Source organism: Myxocyprinus asiaticus, chromosome 31 (genome assembly GCF_019703515.2).
Source record: "Myxocyprinus asiaticus isolate MX2 ecotype Aquarium Trade chromosome 31, UBuf_Myxa_2, whole genome shotgun sequence".
Lineage (NCBI taxonomy): Eukaryota > Metazoa > Chordata > Actinopteri > Cypriniformes > Catostomidae > Myxocyprinus > Myxocyprinus asiaticus.
The window spans coordinates 43,023,276-43,047,101 of record NC_059374.1 but is presented as its reverse complement, the minus strand read 5'-3'; the positions used below and the strand labels follow the sequence as shown (position 1 = coordinate 43,047,101).

Sequence of the window (23,826 nt, the reverse complement as noted above, 5' to 3'; positions counted from 1 at the left end):
CTCATAAAAATCATTTGTTTGGTAATCAGACTGTACTGGTCATGATGTAGATTCAAAAGAATCAGATCTTAAGAATCATTTGTTCGGGAATCGGTCTATACTGGTCACGCAGTAGATTCAAAAGAACCGGCTCTTAAGAATCAATTGTTCAGGAATCGGTCTACACTGGTCACACAGCATGTTTTATGCTGAAGATTCAAAAGAGCCAACTCATGAGAGTCATTCGTTCAGGAATCGGTCTACACTGGTCACGCAGTATGTTTTATGCTGAAGATTCAAAAGAGCCGACTCAAGAGTCATTTGTTTGGTAATCAGACTGTACTGGTCATGATGTAGATTCAAAAGAACCAGCTCTTAAGAATCAATTGTTCGGGAATCGGTCTACACTGGTCACGCAGTATGTTTTATGCTGAAGATTCAAGAGTCATTTGTTTGGTAATCAGACTGTACTGGTCACATTGTAGATTCAAAAGAACCGGCTCTTAAGAATCAATTGTTCGGGAATCGGTCTACACTGGTCACGCAGTAGATTCAAAAGAACTGGCTCTTAAGAATCATTTGTTCGGGAATTGCTCAACACTGGTCACGCAGTATGTTTTAAACAAGTGGCATTAAGTACAGCTCCTATGTAGTTGAATGGGGATAGTCTGCAATCTCCAAAACGGTTGGTCAAGATTATGAACAAAGAAAATATTTCAAATCAGCAGTAAAATCTGACAACACTATCATAAATTGTGCTACTTCAGATCTCAATAAAAACGTTATTTTTCAGGTTGGTCCAGCTAATGTGCCTTGTTGAGTTGACTGACAGGCGACGTTTATAACTAAAAGGTGATTGGCTCTTTTTACCTGTAAGGTGGGACTTACGGTTATCACCCACTGAATGCAATGCTGTATTTTGCATTCAGTCCCAAACAGTATTTGTACGTCCCAAATGATAGTAGCCTCTGTTGAAAATATGTCAAATCAGTGTGTGTGCATCAGGGAATGCTTTTTATGCCACCCACATCGAAAAAGTAAACAAGTGTGAATATTACAAAGGATAACAACACGTTTTTTTTTGTCCTTTTTCATTGCAATAATCTTTATTATCTTTTCCAGTTTCAAATGTGAAAAGAGCCATTAATTTCTCTTAATTAAATACTTAAAGCAAAAGAAAAGAAAAGAGAAATATTTACATAATTTCATTCAACTTTAATCAATAACTAGAGGAGGATAATTGTACAAGCCGGGGGGTTAAACCGCAAAAAAAAAAAAAAAAAAAAAATTAAATACAGAAAAAAGTCAAAAAATTAAAACATGACTTTAAAGTTAGTATTTCTATTTCCAAAAAAAAAAAAAAAAAAAAAAAAAAAAAGATTATTTACAGGGCGCTCCTGAAATGCACCTCCACTCCAGGAAGCCCAGAAGGCATGTAGTATTCAAACTCTCTCATTCTCCAGCTTTTTGCATTATTTTTTTCTCTTAAACATTTTTAAAGAGTTTATATATATATATATATATATATATATATATATATATATATATATATTTTCAAGCTGTAATAATGATTTATTTTGTAAAGTCCACTACAGATGCAGAAGGTGCAGTAAACCTCCACAATCTCTCCTCTTCAAAGAGTCCGCCCCTCTTTATTTCTTATTTTTTTAAGTTTTTTATTTTTCCATTAAGTTTGATGTGTTATGGAACCGCATGTCAGGTCAGGTGAGGTCAGACCGGCAGAAACGTCCCCCCGGCGAGCAGCAGCAAAAAGGTCAAAGTTCATGTCTCTAGCACGTTCCCGTGCACGCATCGCCCGGAGCTGCAACGAAACGACACAGTCCGCCAAAACTCGCAGCTCTGAAACGGGCGACACGATTTGCATTTTTGTTTTTGTTAGATTTTTCCATCATAAAAAAGTAGAAAAAGAAAAGACCTCAAATCACTCAAAAACAAAATCCCACAGAGGAAAAAAAAAAAAAAAAAAAGTCCAAAACTAAACGGCAATCCTCCTCGTACGCACGCGATCACCCGGTCCACGCAAAACTAGGTCAGAGATAATAATATAAAGGGTTTCCGAACAAAAAATAGAACCAGGGAGTGACATCATAAACTAATGATACGATGATGTCAGCAATGTCCGTCTCCATGGCAGCAGGAGCATGAAAGAGCAAGCAGCAATGCAAACGACTAAAACCCCACAAACTGTGGTGAGCAGGTAAGGCTTGATATCCTCTAATACTCGTTATTTCCTTGCGCAACCGAAAGACTAAACAAACAAAACAAAAAAAAACAAAAAATCACCAGATGTCCAAATACTGAAAACCTCCCAATTGTTTTTTTTCCATTTGTACTCCACGTCAAACGTTCTTAGTGGGCGGGGCCAAAAATCTAGCTGTTGTCTGATTCGTCCTCAGCTTCGCGCAGCCAGGTAAAGAAGGCGGTGACTGATTTGAGGGCGACGCCCTTGCCCAGCTGTTCCGCGGGGTCTTTGCTCGACTCCCACCTATAGAAGCCCTCCTCTTTTATGACGTCCTCGTCATACAACACGTCAAAAAACATCCGCAGCAAATCTACAGAGAAAAAGGAAAATATGATTGATTCATCTGGAGCGAGAGAATAATCTGAAGGTCTTTCTATTAGATGTACGGCTGCATAATCGTCAAAACAAAGACAACTTACTCGGAGGTTGCTCCATTTGAACCATGAGACTCTGGAGAGCATACAGCGCCTGCAGTTCTTTCTGTTCGTCTTTAAGGTAGCGTTGCAGCAGCTTGGCCCTCTGGGTAATTTCTTTAGCATCTACTTTATATGGGTTCTCACCTGGACAATCACATAACATAGAGTCAGATTAGAGGAAGTTTGAAGAAGAGAACAACCAAAATTTCACAATTAAGGAACGAAACGGGGTGGCAGATGTAATCATGTGACTCACAGATGACGGCAGACTGACAAACTGCTGTCATCAGCGCTCGGATGAATGTGTTGGTTGCCGTTTGCTGCTCATCCAGGTTAGCCTGCACAGAGGGCAAAGGTCATAAAGGTGACACAGGCATTAGCAACATCAACTGAACAGTACGGGTAGAGAAATTCAACTTTGATCTTTTGTCATTTATTTTGCAAAGCTGTCCATACAACTGTGTCCAGGGGCGGACTGGGAAGAGAAATCGGCCCGGGACTTTACATAGAAACTGGCCCAAAAGTTGTTGGGGGGGGGGGGGGGGGGGGCGAGAGAATCTGGCCCAAAAGTTGTTGGGGGGGGGGGGGGTAATCTGGCCCAAAATCGCGGCGCCGTTTTGTGGCCCGTTCTGCATAATGCAGCGGCCCATTTCAGCTTATCGTGGCCCATTCAGCCCCGTTTCACGGCCGGCCCACTGGGAAAAGTCCCGGTTCTCCCGATGGCCAGTCTGCCCTTGACTGTGTCCATGTAAACTTGGACAAAGACATTTTTAAAAGTCCGAACTTTAGATGAGTCGTGTCATTTTTCGAACATTGTCTGCACAACCATTCATGGAGACGGCCGTCACATTTTTTGGAATTAACTATTTTACTTTTTTGCACAGAAGAACCGGGGTTATTATAGTTTTGGATTTTTTAAAGTTTCTTATATTTATTTATGTCATTCCAGTTTAGTTTAGCTTTCGTTACTTTTAATTTTCTCCGTCTAGTTTCCGTTTGGTTAGTTTTTATTAGTTTTAGTATTTTATGACTACCAAAGCTGGTATCATTTAAATATTTACCGTAATATAATTTCTTGGGGCAGTCATATGTACCTCCATCTAGAAGCATTTTAAAGAGCACCTATTATGGTTTTTAAACGTGCCTAATTTTGTTTTAAAGGTCTCATACAATAGATTTACATGCATCCAAGGTCAAAAAACACTTTAATTTGCTTTATAATTTAAATTGCAGCATTACCTTTTTTTCCCCCAGTGTCTCAAACGACTCGTTCAATGATTCGTTCTAAAGGATTCATTCTAAACTCCTCCTTTCAGAGAGCCTACTCTGCTCTGATTGGTCAGATGTCCCAGTCTGTTGTGATTGGTCTACCGCTTAGTGTAGTGTTTGAGGGCGGGTCAAAGCTGTTCGCGAGCAGCCAATGAAGACCAGAGGCGGGTTTTTTGTTACCAAATTATGTAGGTTAGTACAGGAAGTAAGTCTGGAATTACTAACGACTCGTTTCAGGTGTTCAGAATCGGTTCTTTCTTTTGGGAGTCAATAACTCCATTTGTCGTGCACTTTGATTTTTGAAACTTTGCAGAATTTTTTACATTCACAAACAGCTATATAACACACTACATAAAAGGTAATATTTGAAAAACCATAATAAGTGCTCTTTAATGTTCATTTAAGCTGTAAAAGTTTCAATTTTATTTCTTTTTTTTAAATAAAAAAAATCTGTGTATCAAAAAATACAACTAAATTTGATTTGAGGTCATTTTTATTTTAGTTAGTTAGTTTTGAAGTTATATAAAAGTATATATATATATATATTTTTTTTTCCTCCCCAATCTGGAATGCCCAATTCCCAATGTGCTCTAAATCCTCGTGGTGGCGTAGTGACTCTCCTCAATCCGGGTGGCGGAGGACGAATCTCAGCTGCCTCCGCGTCTGAGACCGTCAATCCGTGCGTCTTATCACGTGGCTTGTTGAGCGCGTTACCGCGGAAACAGAGTGTAGAGGCTTCACGCCATCCACGCCCAACTCGCCACGTGCCCCACCGAGAGCGAGAACCACACTATAGTGACCACGAGGAGGTTACCCCATGTGACTCTACCCTCCCTAGCAACCGGGCCAATTTGGTTGCTTAGGAGACCTGGCTGGAGTCACTCAGCACGCCCTGGATAGCGAACTCCAGGGGTGGTCCTCGTGGTGGCGTGGTTACTCACCTCAATCCGGGTGGCGGAGGACAAGTCTCAGTTGCCTCCGCTTCTGAGACCGTCAATCTGCGCATCTTATCATGTGACTCGTTGTGCATGACACTGCGGAGACTCACAGCATGTGGAGGCTCATGCTACTCTCCACGATCCACACACAACTCACCACACGCCCCATTGAGAGCGAGAACCACTAATCACGACCACGAGGTTACCCCATGTGACTCTACCCTTCCTAGCAACCAGGCCAATTTGGTTGCTTAGGAGACCTGGCGACTCCAGGGGTGGTAGTCAGCGTCAATACTCGCTGAGCAACCCGCTTGGCGGGTGTTAATTTCGGACCCTGGATTGGCACTTTTAGTAGTAAGCCAGGACTTCCTGTCCTACAACTGTCATGTTGAGCATTGCGTTTTCTCCTGTTTAATCATCAATGAGTGGCCTGTCTCCTCTTTATACTACGTCTTAACTTGGAGCACACACACAGTTCTGTACCTCAACCCAGTCAAAGATCCTCTGGTTGTCGGCTTTCTCTTGTAGCAGTCGCTCGAGTTCTCTCGAGATCTCTTCTGAACTCAGAGAAGATTTACTGCTACTCTTCACACACTCGTCTCCCAGAGTGAATTCTACTCCCTACACACACACACACATGAATCAAAACTTTCTTTAGAGAAAATAATTTCAGTAACTGGCTGACAGATATCAAATTCACCCTACTGGTTTATTGAAAGATAACACTGATTACTGATTGAACGGCTGATGAATTTTTCTCAAACCTTCTCGGTGACAAACTTATTGACGTCCTCATCTTCTGGCAGGAAGTCTTTCCAGCTAAGCCCCGCCTCCCTCCACATCAGTCCCACCTTCTTATGACTCTGAGACAGGAAAGAGTTCAAAACTATACTCAGGGCACAAACCTGTTAATATATATTTACTCACAAAGTCTGGATGTCAACACTCATTAGTTTATTCACATTCGCACGCGTGTCGTACCATTGCTTTGCAGAGCAGGTTGAGGATCTGTGCCAGTAAAACTCCAGCTTTCCCCAGAGGCTCCAGTGGTTTAGACACCTCCCTAAAAATGAAAAGAGAGCAGAGGGCAGAGGTCATACTGAAGTGAGGGTCAATGAAATTTCACCCTCAGTGTAAAAGCTGTCCATAAAGATGAATATGGATGTGCTTTGTGCTCTGTGTCTACATGTCGATATATGAGGTCAATGGGGGCTGTTTGCTCTCACCTGAACAGCGGGCCCATTGGAATGCCCCCCTCATGCAGCAGGGGGCAGATGAGTTCAGCCAGATACAGCCAGAAGTGAGGAATATCTATAGCCATATCCTCTGCCACTTCCAACACCTCCAACAGCCTAAATGAAAGCAGTTGTAATGAACAAATATTTATTGTTCATTTGATTTGAATGTGTCATAAATTAGCCTGCATTGCATTATCATGCATAGTCCATCGTGTTTACATTGCAAAATAAACACCGAAATGAGATGACCGGATTTTGCCAATTTGTCCAGCAAATTTTTTCATTCCTGGACACGTTGGCTGGCACCAAAATTTCTTAGCAGAAACTCTGATATATACAGTATATATTTATATACTGTTGCTTTAAGACTATTCTTAATAAGACTTTATTTTGTTATATACTAACACCAAGAATAAAATGGTTTTAAAAACCCATTACGATTTACATTATTTACATTATTATTTTAATGCAATTCTTTTTTACAATTTTATTAAAAAATTACCACCAGTCCTGGTCATGTCGCTTTAAAGACTCTATTCAATTGCATTTTATTCTATCATCAATCGTTAAAAATCATTATTATAATTTACAAAATTGTAATGCATACATTGTTTTTTATTTTAATTTTACTAAAAAATGTCCAGCAGCCCGACCGTTTAAAGACTCTATTTTTTCCACAAAATATGAAATAGTTAAAAAAGTTTTTTTTTTTTTTATCATGTCGCTTTAAAGACTATTTTATTGCATTTTATTCTATCATCAAAAACCTTTACAATTTAAACTATTATTTTAATACATTGTTGCAGTTTTTTTTCATTTTATAAACAATTTCCACCAGCCCAGGCAATATAATTTTAATCTATTCTGTTATATTTCCAAAATAAAAAACTGCAAAAAATAAATAAAAAAATAAAAAAATACAATTTACATAATTATTTTAATACACTTTTTTTTTTGTCAAAATCAATAAAAATCTTTATTATAATTTACATAATAATTTTAATGCATACTTGGTTTTTTTATTTTTATTTTACTAAAAAATGTCCAGCAGCCCGACCGTTTAAAGACTCTATTTTTTCCACAAAATATGAAATAGTAAAAAAAGTTTTTTTTTTTTTTGTCATGTCGCTTTAAAGACTATTTTATTGCATTTTTTTTCTATCATCAAAAACATTAAAAAAACCTTTACAATTTAAACTATTATTTTAATACATTGTTGTAGTTTTTTTTTCTTCATTTTATAAAAAAATTCCACCAGCCCAGGCAATATAATTTTAAAGACTACTCTATTATATTTCCAAAATATAAAATTGCAATAAATAAATAAAAAATACAATTTACATAATTATTTTAATACACACTTTTTTTCCTTTTTTTTTTTTTTTTTGTCATGTCGCTTTAAAGACCTTTCTATTCTATTATTTTACTGACAAATTAGAATGCATACAGGGAATTTCAAAGGATTCCTCTTAATAAAATCCCCCCCAAAAAAGAAAAAAAGATTTAATTATTGTTTTAAAATTAATATATTTTTTTATTTTATTGCACAACTTCCACCAACCCCAGTCATGCTGCTAATAACAGCCCTAAACAAATAAAATAGTTTAAAAACATCTCTCACCCTTTGAAGTATTGTTGTGTTGATAGTGTTTGTGTTTTGACAAGTTGGTGAAACAGTAAACCCATGTGCTCTCTGGTGATGGTGCTGCGCTCCAGCGTCGACTCGATTCCCGTCCGCACAAACACAGAAAGCAGAGATGCGCAGTTCAGCTCACTGACGCACTGCAATGCCTCCTACAGGACAGGAGGATAAACAACACCGTTACATGTGGATTTAACTGGATTGTGAAAAGTGGACAATAATTTTGCTTGTATATATATTTTGATCAGCAGATAAGGAAAGATGTTTGAGGTGGAGCAAATTTTGTTGATTAGAAAGACATTTATTGATGTTACTGTAAGAATGTTTATTAGAGCATTAAAAAGGGTCTATTATGATTTCATGCTGACTTTGAGTCTGTTTGTGTGGGTGTGTGTACCTTCATGTCATTGATGTGCAAGTATTCCTCTATGATGGCAGCTGATTTCTTCTCCAGTTCTTCTTCTGTCAGGGCAGGTTTAGAGGAAATAGGTGGAGGAGTCGGTACGGTCTCTCTCTTCACTGTAAAAATAAATAAATAAAACGCTTGACAAAACCTGTAAACAACTGCAACAAAACTCTTTCGGAATAGAATGCACTTTGTACTATCTGCAATAGAAGTATCACTGCAAAAGGCATACGTATAATATATATATATATATATATATATATATATATATATATATATATAATATATATATATATTTTGCGATCTAAATCGATAACACAATAAAAGAAACTAACAGTAAAAAGCCTTGGTGTCGACAAGACTGATTTCCTAATGTGATCCAGATTCACAAGACCTAATATTAATTGGCAAAAATGTGCACCCCACCGAGAACGAACCACATTATAGTGACCACAAGGAGGTTACCCCATGTGACTCTACCCTCCCTAGCAACCGGGCCAATTTGGTTGCTTAGGAGACCTGGCTAGAGTCACTCAGCACACCCTGGGATTCAAACTAGCGAACTCCAGGTGTGGTAGCCAGCGTCTTTACCACTGAGCTACCCAGGCCCCCTGGACCTGTGACTTTTGACCCTGAGCTCTCCGTACCATTCTCGCGGTTACAGCGTTCTCTTTCTCTCTCGCGCTCGTCTGTCATGCTGGACACGCGGCGGACCGTTTCAACAGGACGCTGGTCTTGCTCCCGGCTCCTGTCCTTCTCGCGGCTGAAACTTCGCTTGCTGACCGCGGGACGATTCCGGTCCAGCCGGTCTGATCCGCGATCGTCACGGCGATCGTAGCGGTCACCGCCCCTGTCCATGCGATCATCACGGCGGTCAAAACGATCGCTTCGTTCCCGACTGGAGCTATTCCTGCAACAAACACAACGATAAAACCAGTGATGTGAGAGAAAGACAATAATACAAAAAGACAACAAATCTATCAGTTGTATGCAACAACAAACAAAAAACGCTACCAGTGTAGAGTCCGATTCATGATCAAATGACTCTTAAGAGGCTGTATCAGAACGACTCCAACTCACCTGTTTTTTTGGTTTGAATCAATTAAACGATTCACTCACTTACTGAATCGGTCACGTCCAATTGGTAATGACCTGATAGCGGTTATAACTTGAACATTTTTAAATGAAGATTGTTTTCAAACAAAGTTTCAAGTGCAGCTGTACACATTCTGAACACATTCTCAACTTATGGGAAGAAAAAAAAAAATATATCAAAAAATATATTAAATACGTAAAATCTACTCCCAAAGATAGTATTGTTTTTGTTTAGTATATGGTGACATTTGGTACAAAAATACTCATTAAGTGGAATTGGAACCAGAAATGTTCCTTCACAACCATCTCTACTCGTGAACACTGAATGTGACCTCTGACCTGTTAGGAACCCTCCTGTCAGAGTCGATGTTGGCAGAAGATGATGAGGAAGATGAGGAAGGCTGCTGAAGTGCTGAGAATCGATTCAGATTGCTCGCGCGACCAAACTCCTGAGATCCTAAACCACACACACACACACGAACACAAGCGTTATATCACTGTCACAAGTGCGTATGTGTGTTCACGATTAAAATCACACACACTCACCGCTGTCGCTGGGTTTGGCCCCCGAGCCTCCGCTACTCCCTTTGCCCCAACTGCCCCATGTTCCTTTACCCCCTGGGGCAAGAAGCTGGTTATTGAAGTCCAAAGCGCCCGGCTACATGAGACAAAACAGACATCAATACAGAGTTCAGTGCTAACTGAAGTCAAGATCAAAGCACTGTGTCAATAAAGGGATAGTTCAGGGTGAGTGAATGATGACATCATTTAAAATTTTGGGTGAACTATTCTTTTAGGGGTTAAACTAATCTTTGTTTGGTCAGTAATCAAAAAGTCAAGTGTAATTGATAGATCAGACCTTAGTGATCTTGCTGAGTCGTGTGGGATCAATCGGTCTGTTTTTGGTGGAAATGGGCACCGTGTTCCAGCCGTCATCAGGGGCCTGGTTGCCACGGGAACCAGGTCCGTGCGGTCCACCGCGGGGCCCCAGACCACCGACCCCCCCTCCTCCTCCCCCTCCTCCTCCTCCTCCACCACCACTGCGGCCATCCTTCTTAGACAGCAGCTGCTGTTGAACTTTGGCCTGTTCTCTGTGCTCTTCAAGCTCCGCCTCCTTGTGGATCTGCTCGATAGTCTTTGGCCCCTGATCTCCTCTGCGAGGGACCCAGTTATTCTGAAAAAGAAGGGAGATAGAATAAACAAAATAAACCGCTATTCACAACATCATGTCTACAGAACACAAATGTGACATTCTGTTAACCAGCACTGAAAATAATTTGGACTTATAATAGAAGTCTATGGGGCAAGTGGGGTTTAAAAGCAGAAATGTGAAGCTTGTATGTTTGTTAAAGCACTAACCTGAGTTAGTTCGGTTTTAAAATATCACATGTAATGTTTAAGTGTTACACTTATACTTTCAAAACAGTGTGATGAGTTTCAGATTTATCTGTGGTGCTGCACACTTGCCCATTGAACTTATAAGTGTATTTCCTTGCTTTCACATTTATTGTCTGACTGACATCATTAGGTTAAAATTAACCTGCAATATTCCTTCAACTCTCTTCCACTATCACTCTATTATTTCCTCCCCAACTTTTGTACTTGTACAGTTGTGCTTCAGCAAAAACTAAACTTAAAACGTTCTTCAGTTAGACACGTAAAAGGCGTGTGTGTGTGGATCGCACTAACACACATGGAATCAGTTTTCCAAGAAAACCTTGTAGAGAGCGAGAACGATATAAAGGCACACACACAGCGTGCATTATGAGAGTTTACCCTTCGTAAATCAAGAACATCCTGCAACATGAAACGAGTTCTGGAAGAGGTTTTCTTCTCCTTAATAATTTTCTCCATCTGGTGAAAATATTGATCCATTCTCGGCTGTGAGAGAGAGAGAGAGTTTAATATTACACCAGCAGAGCATGTGTGTTTGTATTTTAACACTGAAATTAGGGCTGGATGATATATCAAATATATCAATAATAAACATTAATATTCAAAACTGACTGCTGTTGAAATAAATTAAGCAACATTATGAATATAATGAAGATTTAAATGCACTTTTCTAAAGGTCATGTCATTAGACTAGTTTCACGATCCTTCCTTGTCTCACGAGTTTGAGAGCGTTAAGACGTTTTAAACTTCAATATCAATACGCAATTCCAGTTCATTTCTGTGAATCAATTCAAACAGTCTGCATCAAGGAACCGATTCAAAACGATTCTGATTCATTTGTGTTTTCACTCAGAAATGTTCGTGTAGCATTATTCATGAATTCAAAGTGTTTTAGAATATTATATGTAGATAAATATTGCCATTTAATACTATGTATTGTTATATTGATGCATATGAAAGAAGTAGGGCTGTCGATTTAACATGTTAATTCAGTGCGATTGATTATACACAAAATAACGTGTTAAAAACATTTACGCAATTAATCAAGTCCCCGGACTGTAATAAGGAATGTTCATTCCATCTGAGCAATTCAAGCTTGTAGTACCATCTGTTTCCTCCAGGGGGCAGTAAGTGAAACTCACAGTATAGGCAACGTGCAGCTTATACAGAGAACAAACCACACTTACTGACAGCAGACAGAACAAGATGAGAACATGTTCTTGCATACAAACACAGCTTGATGGAGCGCAAATCTGAACGCAGGGATCTCAAGACATGTTTTACTAAGAATCAAACTATCGTTTAACTTGACACAGTGACTTAAAAATGATATGTTTATGATGCGACACAAGCGAGACGCTCCAAAAGCGTCCGTATGATGCAGGTGTACATTGACGCGTCCTTAAACAAGACCTTATAATAAATCTCGGACTGATTGACGAATTCAGTTGCAAAATGGACTGCTGTGAACTGTAGGCCTTATGTTCAATAATAAGGAAATAAAAATATTTTGCATTCTAAAGCCACTTTTTATATTGTCTTATTTAATGCTTCACTTGTGTGGCAAAATAATGCAATGCATTTTAATTATATGTATTACTATTTTTTACAATATATATATATTTTATTTTTAATTATTTAAATATAACTATTTATAATTATTTAATCATATATAGAATTAACATTATTTCAGGGGTTTTCTCAGCAAATATTTATGTAAATATGCAAATATTAATTGCGATTAATTCGATTAATTAATTGGATTACAATTTTTAATCGATTGACAGCCCTAGAAAAAACATGATTAAACATCAATCTTTTGTTCGTGTTCATTTCGATTAATTTTACTGTTTTACATCTTGCATTAAGCATTACTTGGATGCAGTGACCGTTTTAATTAAATTATGATTCCTTTGAGATATATACAGTTGTGCTCAGAAGTTTGCATACCCTGGCAGAAATTGTGAAATTTTGGCATTGATTTTGAAAATGTGACTGATCATGCTTTTCATCATTCTTTTAAGGATAGTGATCATATGAAGCCATTTATCATCACATAATTGTTTGGCTCCTTTTTAAATCATAATGATAACAGAAATCACCCAAATGGCCCTGATCAAAAGTTTACACACCCTTGAATGTTTGGCCTTGTTACAGACACACAAGGTGACACACACAGGTTTAAATGGCAATTAAAGGTTCATTTCCCACACCTGTGGCTTTTTAAATTGCAATTAGTGTCTGTGTATAAATAGTCAATAAGTTTGTTAGCTCTCACTGAGCAAGCTAGATACTGAGCCATGGGGAGCAGAAAAGAACTGTCAAAAGACCTGCGTAACAAGGAAATAGAACTTCATAAAGATGAAAATGGATATAAGAAGATATCCAAAGCCTTAAACGCCAGTCAATACTGTTCAATCACTTATTAAGAAGTGGAAAATTCAGGGATCTCTTGATACCAAGCCAAGGTCAGGTAGACCAAGAAAGATTTCAGCCACAACTGCCAGAAGAATTGTTCAGGATACAAAGAAAAACCCACAGGTAACCTCAGGAGAAATACAGGCTGCTCTGGAAAAAGACGGCGTGGTTGTTTCAAGGAGCACAATACGACGATACTTGAACAAAAATGAGCTGCATGGTCGAGTTGCCACAAAAAAACCCGGTTACAATATGCCCGACAACACCTTGACACGCCTCACAGCTTCTGGCACATTGTAATTTGTAATATGGTCACAACCATAAGCGCTATGTTTGGAGAGGGGTCAACAAGGCCTCCAGTGAAAAGAATACCATCTCCCCACTGTGAAGCATGGTGGTGGCTCACTGATGTTTTGGGGGTGTGTGAGCTCTAAAGGCACGGGGAATCTTGTGAAAATTGATGGCAAGAAGAATGCAGCATGTTATCAGAAAATACTGGCAGATTTGCATTCTTCTGCATGAAAACTGCGCATGGGACGCTATTGGACTTTCCAGCATGACAATGACCCTAAGCACAAGGCCAAGTTGACCCTCCAGTGGTTACAGCAGAAAAAGGTGAAGGTTCTGGAGTGGCCATCACAGTCTCCTGACCTTAATATCATCAAGCCACTCTGGGGAGATCTCAAACATGCGGTTCATGCAAGACGACCAAAGACTTTGCATGACCTGGAGGCATTTTGCCAAGACGAATGGGCAGCTATACCACCTGCAAGAATTTGGGGCCTCATAGACAACTATTACAAAAGACTGCACACTGTCATTGATGCTAAAGGGGGCAATACACAGTATTAAGAACTAAGGGTATGCAGACTTTTGAACAGGGGTCATTTCATTTTTTTCTTTGTTGCCATGTTTTGTTTTATGATTGTGCCATTCTGTTATAACCTACAGTTGAATATGAATCCCATAAGAAATAAAAGAAATGTGTTTTGCCTGCTCACTCATGTTTTCTTTAAAAATGGTACATATATTACCAATTCTCCAAGGGTATGCAAACTTTTGAGCACAACTGTGTATATATGTATATATATATATATATATATATATATATATATATATATATATATATAAACATCCTTTTATGCCATTTCAGAGAAAATCTATAAATACTGAGATATATTTGAAATATCATTATATTAACTAGAGCTGTCAGTCGATAAAAAATTTAATCACGATTAATCGCCTAATTTCCAGTCAATCGCGATTAATCGCAGATTTTTAAAGTGCTTAAATTTGACTCCATATACACTTAGTTTCCTGTCAAAATGCATTTATTTCCTTAGAAAAGAAAACAGTATTTACTTTGTGTTCAGAACTCACACAAAGCTGAATACAATGTCAGAATCTGATGTGAAATGCGTTAATCACAACGTGCTCTAGTATAAACAAATATAACAGATATAATACACAATATAACTAATACAGAAACCCATAATATAGTTATACAGATATAATATGTATAACTACATCGTCCGACTGGAGTTGAGTGTGTTTGTCACCTTTGCCTTCTCGAAGTCCAGATCTTTCCCGATGGTTGACAGCAGTCGACAGAGACACTCTAAACTCTCCTCATCGTGATTCTTCAGCAGTTTAACGATACAGTCGTGCATGATAGTCTCCGTTAACATCTTCAACTTGAACAACTCGCCTATGAATTTGATGTTGCCTAGCGACCGTCGCCGGGCTTGGTCTTTGGCATCTTCGAGCTCCTCCTTCAACCTTTGCTTCTCCTCCTCCTGAAAGAGACAGGAAGTGAGGTCACAAAAACTGTTGTGCCATTATGATGTGGCATGGGCTGTGTTCAAAATGGAATACTTGCACACTGCTTACTGTGCAGTATATGTATACTGCCTCCTATTTTTAAAAGACTGCATGTGAAATAGTATAGAGCATGCAATGCTAAATATTTCACAAAGTACAAACGGTTATTTAAAAAAAAAAAAAATCAAAACTTTGTTCAAACAGTAACAATCAAATGCAGTTTTTCTATAATAAAAATAAAATAATTTTTCTAAATGAAATCAGCATAATTTAAAGGCAGTACAACAAACAAATACTTTAAAAATGTAAAACATATACTGAATATTTTATATAAATATATTCACAAAATGTATTTTTAAAAGATATTCCTTCTTTTCACATTAAAGTAATGAGAATGAGATTAATTTGCATAGCAGTAATGATAATTCAGGAGAGAAATTTGCTTAATTGTCATGAAAATTTCAAAGCAAATTTCTTTACCCAAATATTTTCTTTGTGATATCACCCTGTAATGCAATGTAAACAAGTCTAGCTTTTATTTCCAATAAATTAAATGTGTGTAAATCTTTTCAAAAATAACTGAAATTCATGTGTAGTTCACCATTCAGTTTTGTGATATGCTGATATATGTCCGCTCTGGTGTCTGTGATGTGTTTGTACCCCTGAGGCGGCGTCCAGCTCTTTCTGTTTCTTCTCAAACGTTTCATCATCGTCTTTGTCCTTCTCGAACTCTTTCTGACAGCGATTCAGCAACAGCTTCCTGAAATTCACCGTCACTCCAGGTTTATCTGTTGTGGGAACTTTAAGCTACGATGAGAAAGAGGTACAAAATGCAAACAAATGAAAACATCATCATTTATTCACCATCATACCATCTTTCCCATATATGCAACTAATAGCAAACTAAAATTCTACAAAGCTATTGTATGGCTTAATAAGACTTATAGTGCACAAGTTACATTAATGATAGTTTTATTTTACGTTATCACACACACACACACACACTCACACTGATCAGGCAGCGGCACATGTTGGCGTAAGCGACCGAGAAGTTCGGTTCAGAGATGGCTTTCTCAAAGATGAGGTCGATGACTCCCTTCAGACGCTCCTCCGTGTCAATGCTCAGTTCGGTCACCTGCTTCATGAGCGGCTGGAACATCTGCGGCGTCAGTTTGTTTAACACGCTGCGTACACGTTTGAACAGCTCTTGCGTCTTTATTCCATCAGCGGCGTCCTCCTCAACACGACTCCCGCCCTTCACAGACGGCTTCCAAGCCTTCTCCGCTTTATTCAGCTGCACGTCCTCATTCAGGGAAACGCTCGCGATGATCTTACGTGGCTCCTTCCCGCGCTGGCCCTGACCGGAACGGCGAGGGCCGCTCAGACCGGACGGCTAAAGAGAGAATGGTGATATATGATGGAAAGATCCTTTAAAGTAATCACTCATGTATTTCATAACACCATGCATTTTATGAGATACGGCTATGGTAACTGACCGGGCCACGCCCCCCGACTGATGGGCGACCGAGGTTGGCGAATGAAGGCGTGAAGTCTGAACCGCAGTTCATTCCAGGCAAACGACTCGGATCCAACTGCCTCAGAGGAGTTTTATTGGCCTACAGAGAGAGAATATACAGTGACACTTTATATTCTGTAGCACGATCTCTTCTATCTGTCTTTTGCAATCACTTTTGGTTACACTTTATATTACAGGGTCCATCTTACAAGTACTGAGTAATATTTATTAACAACGTACTAACTATAGGTTTGGGGCAGAGCATGTGAGCGGAGCGGAGCGGGAACGGAGCGATCAGAATTTCACTGGAGCGATGAGCGTGTTTCACGAGACTGCGCTCAGCCCCGCTCCGGCCGCTCGCTTTCCGCTCAAAACAGAATGCGCTACATTTCGCATGTGGCCACACTAATATGCTTGTGCTTCTACACTGACAAGTATCTGGTGTTGGCCGGATAGGTAAAAGGCGCTACTATCTTTACTGGCGCGGGAACACGTAGCCTGCAAAAAGTCTGGAAACATTACTGACATGAACGATTAGCACGAGATTAAAATAAATGAGAAGCTCTGGTAATTAGGCTGTTACATTAACCCACATCCCCATATAAAATAACCACGTCCAAATAGGGCAAACAGTCTATATCAAGGCATTGTTTGTGCAGTTGATATTTACAACAACAGCTCTATAAAGCATGATAAAATCTAAACTAAACTACATAACGAGAGAGAATGAAGTCTTCACATTTCTCAGGTACATTTCTGAGTGCGTGTCATCTACCTTGTCCAGAACTACGTCTGAGATTTGTGGTAGTCCCTCAGGTTTGTGCATGCTGGCACTGATAAACTGGAAGCCGAGCAGAAACTCTCGATCGTATTTCTTCTTCTCCTCTGGGTTCAGAGGTTTCCATTGTTCTGTAGGAAACAACAAGTAATCATTCAATAGTGGTCGACTGATCTGGGTTTTCCAATGGCTGTTGATGATACCAATTTCATGATTATGAATATAATACATTGTCTGAATGTCTGAATATTTGTTATATTAAAACTGTTACAGTTCAGCACATATTTATCCCATGCTTGCATGCTTTATGCATTCACCTTCTTTGTACTGGTATTTCTGTTCAGTGGGCGAGGTGGGGGTGGGACTCTGCGGCTTGATGTTTTCAGCATCGAGTTTATCTTCTTTTTCCTCCCAGGTCTCATCCACATCTTCTACAGGAGGCGGGGCCACCAGGACGGTGCTCTCTGGCTCCGCCTTCACTGGGGGTGTGGCCTCTGGCTCAGGGGGCGTGGGCTTTCAAAAGACAACAGGTAACTTTCATCTTAAAGGTAAATTCACTCAAGCAGTAATATGTTTTTAAATAAAAGAGTGTGTTCGACTGCATATTAGTTCTCACGGCGGCACTGAAACGTCACTGGTATTGGTATAGACTACTATCGAATATCCAGTATGCTTACCTATCACCAAAAAAGTTAATTAATATTATTACTAATGGTAGACATCTATTATTAGGGATGGATGAAAATATCCAATGCATTTTCTAATGCATCGCAATCTTAATTTCTAATCATGCACACAGGAGATAAAGCCATTCAAGTCCCCTCTCGTTAACATGCACTAATTTAAAGACCCTCTTTAAAGAAAATGGCAGTTTTCTTAAAGAGACAGTACCTGTTTTTAGCACGTGTTCAACAAATCAATGTAAATACTTGTAAATAGTGCATTTATGCAATTAAACAATAAAGATGTAACAAAATGCCATATAACATCATATTTATTGATTGAATACACGGATTTGTTAATACGCTAAAATGTGACCAAACTGATAAAACTAATAAAATATAATTATTAAAATGAATATTTTCTAATGTACCTAGTTAGATGGTCCCCTGTAAAATTAACAGCATTAGCTGGGAGAGAAATTAGTTCAAATGTAAGCAAAAGGCACATTATAACTGAAATAATATACTCATATGACTCGATATCTAATCGAGAAATCTGTATCAATACCCAGCCCTAACTAGTATCATCGCAACATGATATATTCTCACGTTATCACATGGAAATGTACCTTTCCTTTCCAGGAGAGTGACAACATAATTATTATCAGAAGTATTTTGCATTAAAGCAAGTGTAATCTGTACGGTTAGACTGGTTTTATTTGCATTAAACCACATAAAGGACCGGAGTGCATTTTGCTTCAGGTATAGTTCAGGTATGAAAACTTTTTCACAGTGGCTGACGAAAATGCGAAAAATTGTTTACGATTTTTATTTGCAATTTGTGTTGCACTTGGTGTGTCGAGTCTGACTGACAGGTGCTTTCATTATTATTGAATACAAGAAACTGTTTCTAAATACAAAACATCCCCTCACCTCTTTAAAGGCATCAAGCACATCGCCTGCCTCCTTCTTGTTAAGATCTTTCATTTTTCTCTTCTTCTTTGGCACAGAAACCGCTGCAAATGCACACACAGTATTAACACTGATACACTATAAAAGAAAACAGATACATTACAAAATACAATCTACAACAGGAGAGAGGGAAATGTTAAGCCAGAAACATACTCTTCGCAAATGCATTGAAAGACTTGTTAAAATGTGCTTCGAAAGTGCGGTATAATCTTAAGGTGCTCTTTGGTTCATATCTAAAGAAGCTAAAATGCGTTCTTGCGTTACTGTGGCGGTAAAAACCTCGTACAAATGTCGACTGTTTAACTTTAACTTGCTCAGCAAATCTTGCTTCGCCATGATGGGAGTTGACCTGAAAGACAAAACTAACCATAGAACAAGACAATTTACGCAAAATACCGCAATAATAGATAGCGCTTACGGGAATGCTTAGACTCCAACACGTACTTGTATTACATCACGAATCACGTTTTAACACATTTAGAATTTAAAATGCATGAAATCACGCTAATGTAGCTCAACTTTGTGTGACCCAGTGTCCACATGCATGGATGTTGTATTTTAGCTTTGCTATAGGCAACACATAATTTAAATGAATAAAAACCGATTGAATATTGTTCACAAGAATCTAGACTGTCATTTAAGGGTTAAACTTCTGACGTGACACAACAGCATGCCATCGCCAACAAACGTTTTTTAATTGAAACCTGATTGGGAGTGAAGAGTAGCATCTCTAGTTACATTTGATATGCCGCATTAAATTCGTTCATTTTTAGTGCTTCGGCGCACTGATAAACACGATGTCCACATATGTGGACACTGCCACTGCATTTAGTAGACAAAACATGTTAGTTATTTTGAATAGCTTTCAACTCTAAAACATCTGTGGGTCATTTCGCTTCATTTTAATACACATTTTGTTATCACTGTGCAATACGGTTCTATTCATTAACATTAGTAAATGCATTCCTATATATTTAATGTGCATTATCACATTGAGAATCAATGGGATCATCCAAAAGTTGAAAAATGTTGCTTTCAGAGGCTTTATATGGAGTTAGGATGAAAATAAGGTGCATTTCAAACTGTTCTGAGACCAGTGCAGACAGACAGCACCCTGGAGGTTAAGTCATTCACTAAATAGGGAGCAAGGGAGCATCCTATGGCTCTCTATGCAGCTAGAAGTGTTTGCACATGTTTCCGAGACATACCTTGCATAGTACTCTCGGAGGGAGTGGTCTGTGGAGTGGGCGTGTCCTCCCGCTCTTCTATTGAAGGGGGTGTGGCTTTAGAAACATCCGCAATGACCTCTGAGGGTGCAGTGGTTTCCTTGACGACTGGTTCGGGTGTTTCCTTGGCAGCAAGTGAAGGTGCTTCTTTGACAACAGGCGGAGGCGGTTTGCTAACAACAGTTTCCGGGGTTTGTTTAGTACTCGGAGCAGGCATCTCCTTAACAACAGGAGTTTCCTTGATGACAGCCTCCTGGGTAACCTGTGGAGCAGCTTCCTCTTCAACTGGTGTAGGCGTTTCCTTGGCAACCACAGGAGAAATCTGCTTGACAACAGTAGCGGGAGTCTCCTTTACAACAGGAGCAGGCGTCTCCTTGAAACCTGGAGGAATGGGCTCCTTAACAACAGGAGCTGGCACTTCCTTAGTCTCTTTGACAACCTGAGGAGGAATATGAACAACATCAGGCGTCGCCTTGAGAGCCTCGTCAGGCATTTCCACTGTAACCGGTGGAGCTTCTTTAGTGACATCAGGCTCGGCGATAGGGCTGACGTCTTGGTAGTCGCCGTGAGTGTGAACGCCCCCTGCTGGTACGCCGTTGAATAGCTGTAGCTCTTCGGGTTGCACTATTGGAGATTCAAGTGCTGGCTCCGTCCGGAGGAAAGGCAGGGTGGCAGTCACAAGCCCCTCCTCTTTATCTTTAGAGGGCGTGGCTTCAGAACCGTTAGAACTAGAGGGGGCGGATACCGCTATAATCTTGCCTTGCCATTTCACTTCTGTGGGCGTGTCCATCACAGCGGTCGTCACATGGGCATCATCGGCAGGGGGCGGAGCATCTACTGTGTCACTTACTGAACTGGTGGGAGGTGGAGTGGGCGGGGCATCAGGAACGGGGCTTTCACCTGGAGGGATGGGAAACTCCGCTCTGGTTGTCATGATGACCTCAGGTTTGGGGTTGTCACCGTTGGGCAGCGTGACGATACATACGTCCGAGCCGGGCAGCACTGACTGAAATAGAAAACAACACCACATCTGGATGTAAGGTTGTGTAGGAGTGTGCGTTACCTGTGCAGGAGTGTGTGCTACTCCCTGAGGGGTGTAGGTGTGCTTGTTAGCTGTAAGGCTGTTCAGGTGTGTGTGTTCTTAAAGGGGTAGTTCACCCAAAAATTTAAATTCTATCATTATTTACTCAAACCCATATGCATTTATTTTTTCCAATCAAACACTTAGATACATTTAAAAAGAGTGTACAGTTCATAATGACCACGTCTGACAAGCTACAAAAAGCACCACAGAAGTATCATAAAAATAGTCCATACGACTTGTGCACTATATTACAAGTCTTACATAGTCATACGATACCTTTGTATGAGGTGACTGAACTTTAAGACATTATTCACTGATCTTCCCCTGCGCTTTAGCTCTGAAATATTATTCAAACTTGCATTTACCTTAAGACGAATCACGTCAATTGCAGCACTACAATTTTGAGTATGCAGAAGTGTGCAGAACATTTGAGAGCTTATTAAGGTTATCAGTGAATAACAAATGTGGGTCTGTTCCTCACACAAAGCTATCGTGTAACTTCAAAAGCCTTGGAAGATAATGCACAAGTCATATGGACTACTTTTACATCCTTTTGGAGCTTGACAGCTCCTGTTCACTGTATGCTATCATTTAACATCTGCTTTAGCAATGCAATAAAGTGGCATGAGTGAGTAAATGCAATTTGTTCAGGTGTGTATGCGTTACCTGTGGAGGTGTAGGTGTCGAGCCACTGCGACCTCCTGACATGATCTCTTCTGTGATGTCACGACCACCCTGATTAGGGTCTCTGATTCTTATCTAGAGAAAGAGAGAGAGAGAGAGAGACATTTAGCATATGTAACAGAAAGAATGAGAACATGGCTGAGAGAGAGAGAGAGAGAGAGAGAGAGAGAGAGAGAGAGAGAGAGAGAGAGACGTTAACATTCACCACATGGAATACAGAGAAAGACTGCACCACAAAATGCAGATAAAAAGACGAAAAGTCAAAATACATACTGAAAAACAACACAAGAGCCAATGACTTAATCCAAGACGCGTTTATCAGCGCAGTAAGAGACAAAATATGCAACGAATGTCTCTGACAAACACACACTAACACACGTACACACACACACTACCTTATAAAGAAGAAAAGGCAAAACAGCGCACAAGTCCACTAAACTGCCTGGAAAGACTTAAAAACATTCACCCTCTTCTCCTAAAACATGTTTAAACTTTTTAGACCCAACCAATAAACAAAACAAACAAACAAAAAAACACTGTTTGTCTAACTTATCTTCAACGTCTGCAAAGACTTTACGCAATGCATTATGCATTGACTCACCAGGCCCCCCCGGTTCACACACACAAACACGCACGAGGCAGCACATTCCCTACCTGCCTCCCCCCGACTGGAGAGGTCGAGTTCAGCTAGGCCCGGCTCATCCTGGGTCTGGAGTTTAAACTTAGACTAATTCTGACACACTAAAGTGGGCAGAACATTCACAGAATCTCTGGGCCGATGGGGCCCTCAAACTCTCTCTTACATACAGTAGAGCAGGGAAGGAAAAACAGAGTGAGAGAGGAAGAGAGAGAGAGAGAGAGAGTTTGGCCTTGTGAAACGAGGGCACAGGAATGTGGCCCACCCACCACACTGAACACGGCCCGAGAGAGAGAGAGAGAAACGGGGGAGGAGTCTATGAGCCACGTGGAGCTACAGAACTGAACAGACTCTTCCTTTAGAGACAGAAAGATTGAGAGGGACGTGCATATGGTAGATTAGTTATAAAGTAGGCAATGCGTTATTATTGTTGTTGTAGTATATAGTAGATAATATTGTACCATTATTGTTGCGTTATACAGTATACAATTTATATAGTAGAAATGTGTCCTTGTATTATATAGTAGATAATGAGTTCATATTGCTGTAGTATATAGTAGATCTGTTTATATAGTATCCAATGCATCGCATTACACAGTGGAGCTCATTGTTGTATCGTTTATACAGTATTCAATGCGTCGCATTACACAGTGGAGTTCATATTGTTGTATCGTTTATACAGTATCCAATGCGTCGCATTACACAGTGGAGCTCATGCTGTTGTATCGTTTATACAGTATCCAATGTGTCGCATTACACAGTGGAGCTCATGCTGTTGTATCGTTTATACAGTATCCAATGCGTCGCATTACAGTTGAGTTCATATTGTCATTTTGTTTATATAGTATCCAATGCGTCGCATTACACAGTGGAGCTCATATTATTGTATCGTTTATACAGCATCCAATGCGTCGCATTACACAGTGGAGCTCGTTGTATCATTTATACAGTATCCAATGCATCGCATTACACAGTGAAGCTCATTGTTGTATCATTTATACAGTATCCAATGTGTCGGATTACATAGTAGAGCTCATATCGTTTATAAAGTATCCAATGCATCACATTACATAGTTGAGTTCATATTGTTGTATCGTTTATATAGTATCCAATGTGTCACATTACAGTGGAGTTCATATTGTTGTATCGTTTATATAGTATACAATGCATCGCATTACACAGTGGAGTTCGTATTGTTGTATCATTTATATAGTATCCAATGCGTCGCATTACACAGTGGAGTACATATTGTTGTATCGTTTATATAGTATCCAATGCGTCGCATTACACAGTTGAGTTCATATTGTTGTATCGTTTATATAGTATCCAATGCGTTGCATTACAGTTGAGTTCATATTGTCGTATCGTTTATATAGTATCCAATGCG

The 23,826-nt window shown here is 39.5% G+C and overlaps 1 protein-coding gene across 6 annotated transcripts in view; it reads right to left on the bottom strand.

Annotated features, from left to right (window-relative positions):
• Positions 1-1,317: 1,317 nt before the first annotated feature.
• The window catches only part of LOC127422579 (eukaryotic translation initiation factor 4 gamma 1-like), a 57,492-nt gene continuing 34,983 nt past the window's right edge, over positions 1,318-23,826 (bottom strand). For 5 of the 6 annotated variants that reach the window (XM_051666220.1, XM_051666219.1, XM_051666221.1 and 2 more), the window contains 23 exons: positions 21,785-21,877; positions 20,017-21,040; positions 18,770-18,852; positions 17,492-17,687; positions 17,172-17,305; positions 16,377-16,496; positions 15,890-16,273; positions 15,541-15,687; positions 14,619-14,855; positions 11,023-11,127; positions 10,106-10,420; positions 9,793-9,904; positions 9,586-9,703; positions 8,799-9,061; positions 8,143-8,264; positions 7,725-7,897; positions 6,092-6,217; positions 5,847-5,928; positions 5,630-5,728; positions 5,349-5,486; positions 2,915-2,996; positions 2,662-2,802; positions 1,318-2,552 (listed from right to left, as the gene is read on the bottom strand). In XM_051666220.1, coding sequence (XP_051522180.1) covers positions 2,371-2,552; positions 2,662-2,802; positions 2,915-2,996; positions 5,349-5,486; positions 5,630-5,728; positions 5,847-5,928; positions 6,092-6,217; positions 7,725-7,897; positions 8,143-8,264; positions 8,799-9,061; positions 9,586-9,703; positions 9,793-9,904; positions 10,106-10,420; positions 11,023-11,127; positions 14,619-14,855; positions 15,541-15,687; positions 15,890-16,273; positions 16,377-16,496; positions 17,172-17,305; positions 17,492-17,687; positions 18,770-18,852; positions 20,017-21,040; positions 21,785-21,877 — 4,476 coding nt within the window. In that variant the 3' untranslated portion in view covers positions 1,318-2,370. Of the gene's footprint in view, positions 2,553-2,661; positions 2,803-2,914; positions 2,997-5,348; positions 5,487-5,629; positions 5,729-5,846; positions 5,929-6,091; positions 6,218-7,724; positions 7,898-8,142; positions 8,265-8,798; positions 9,062-9,585; positions 9,704-9,792; positions 9,905-10,105; positions 10,421-11,022; positions 11,128-14,618; positions 14,856-15,540; positions 15,688-15,889; positions 16,274-16,376; positions 16,497-17,171; positions 17,306-17,491; positions 17,688-18,769; positions 18,853-20,016; positions 21,041-21,784; positions 21,878-22,456; positions 22,690-23,826 lie in introns of those variants that run through there. The other variant, XM_051666224.1, reaches the window with a different exon arrangement.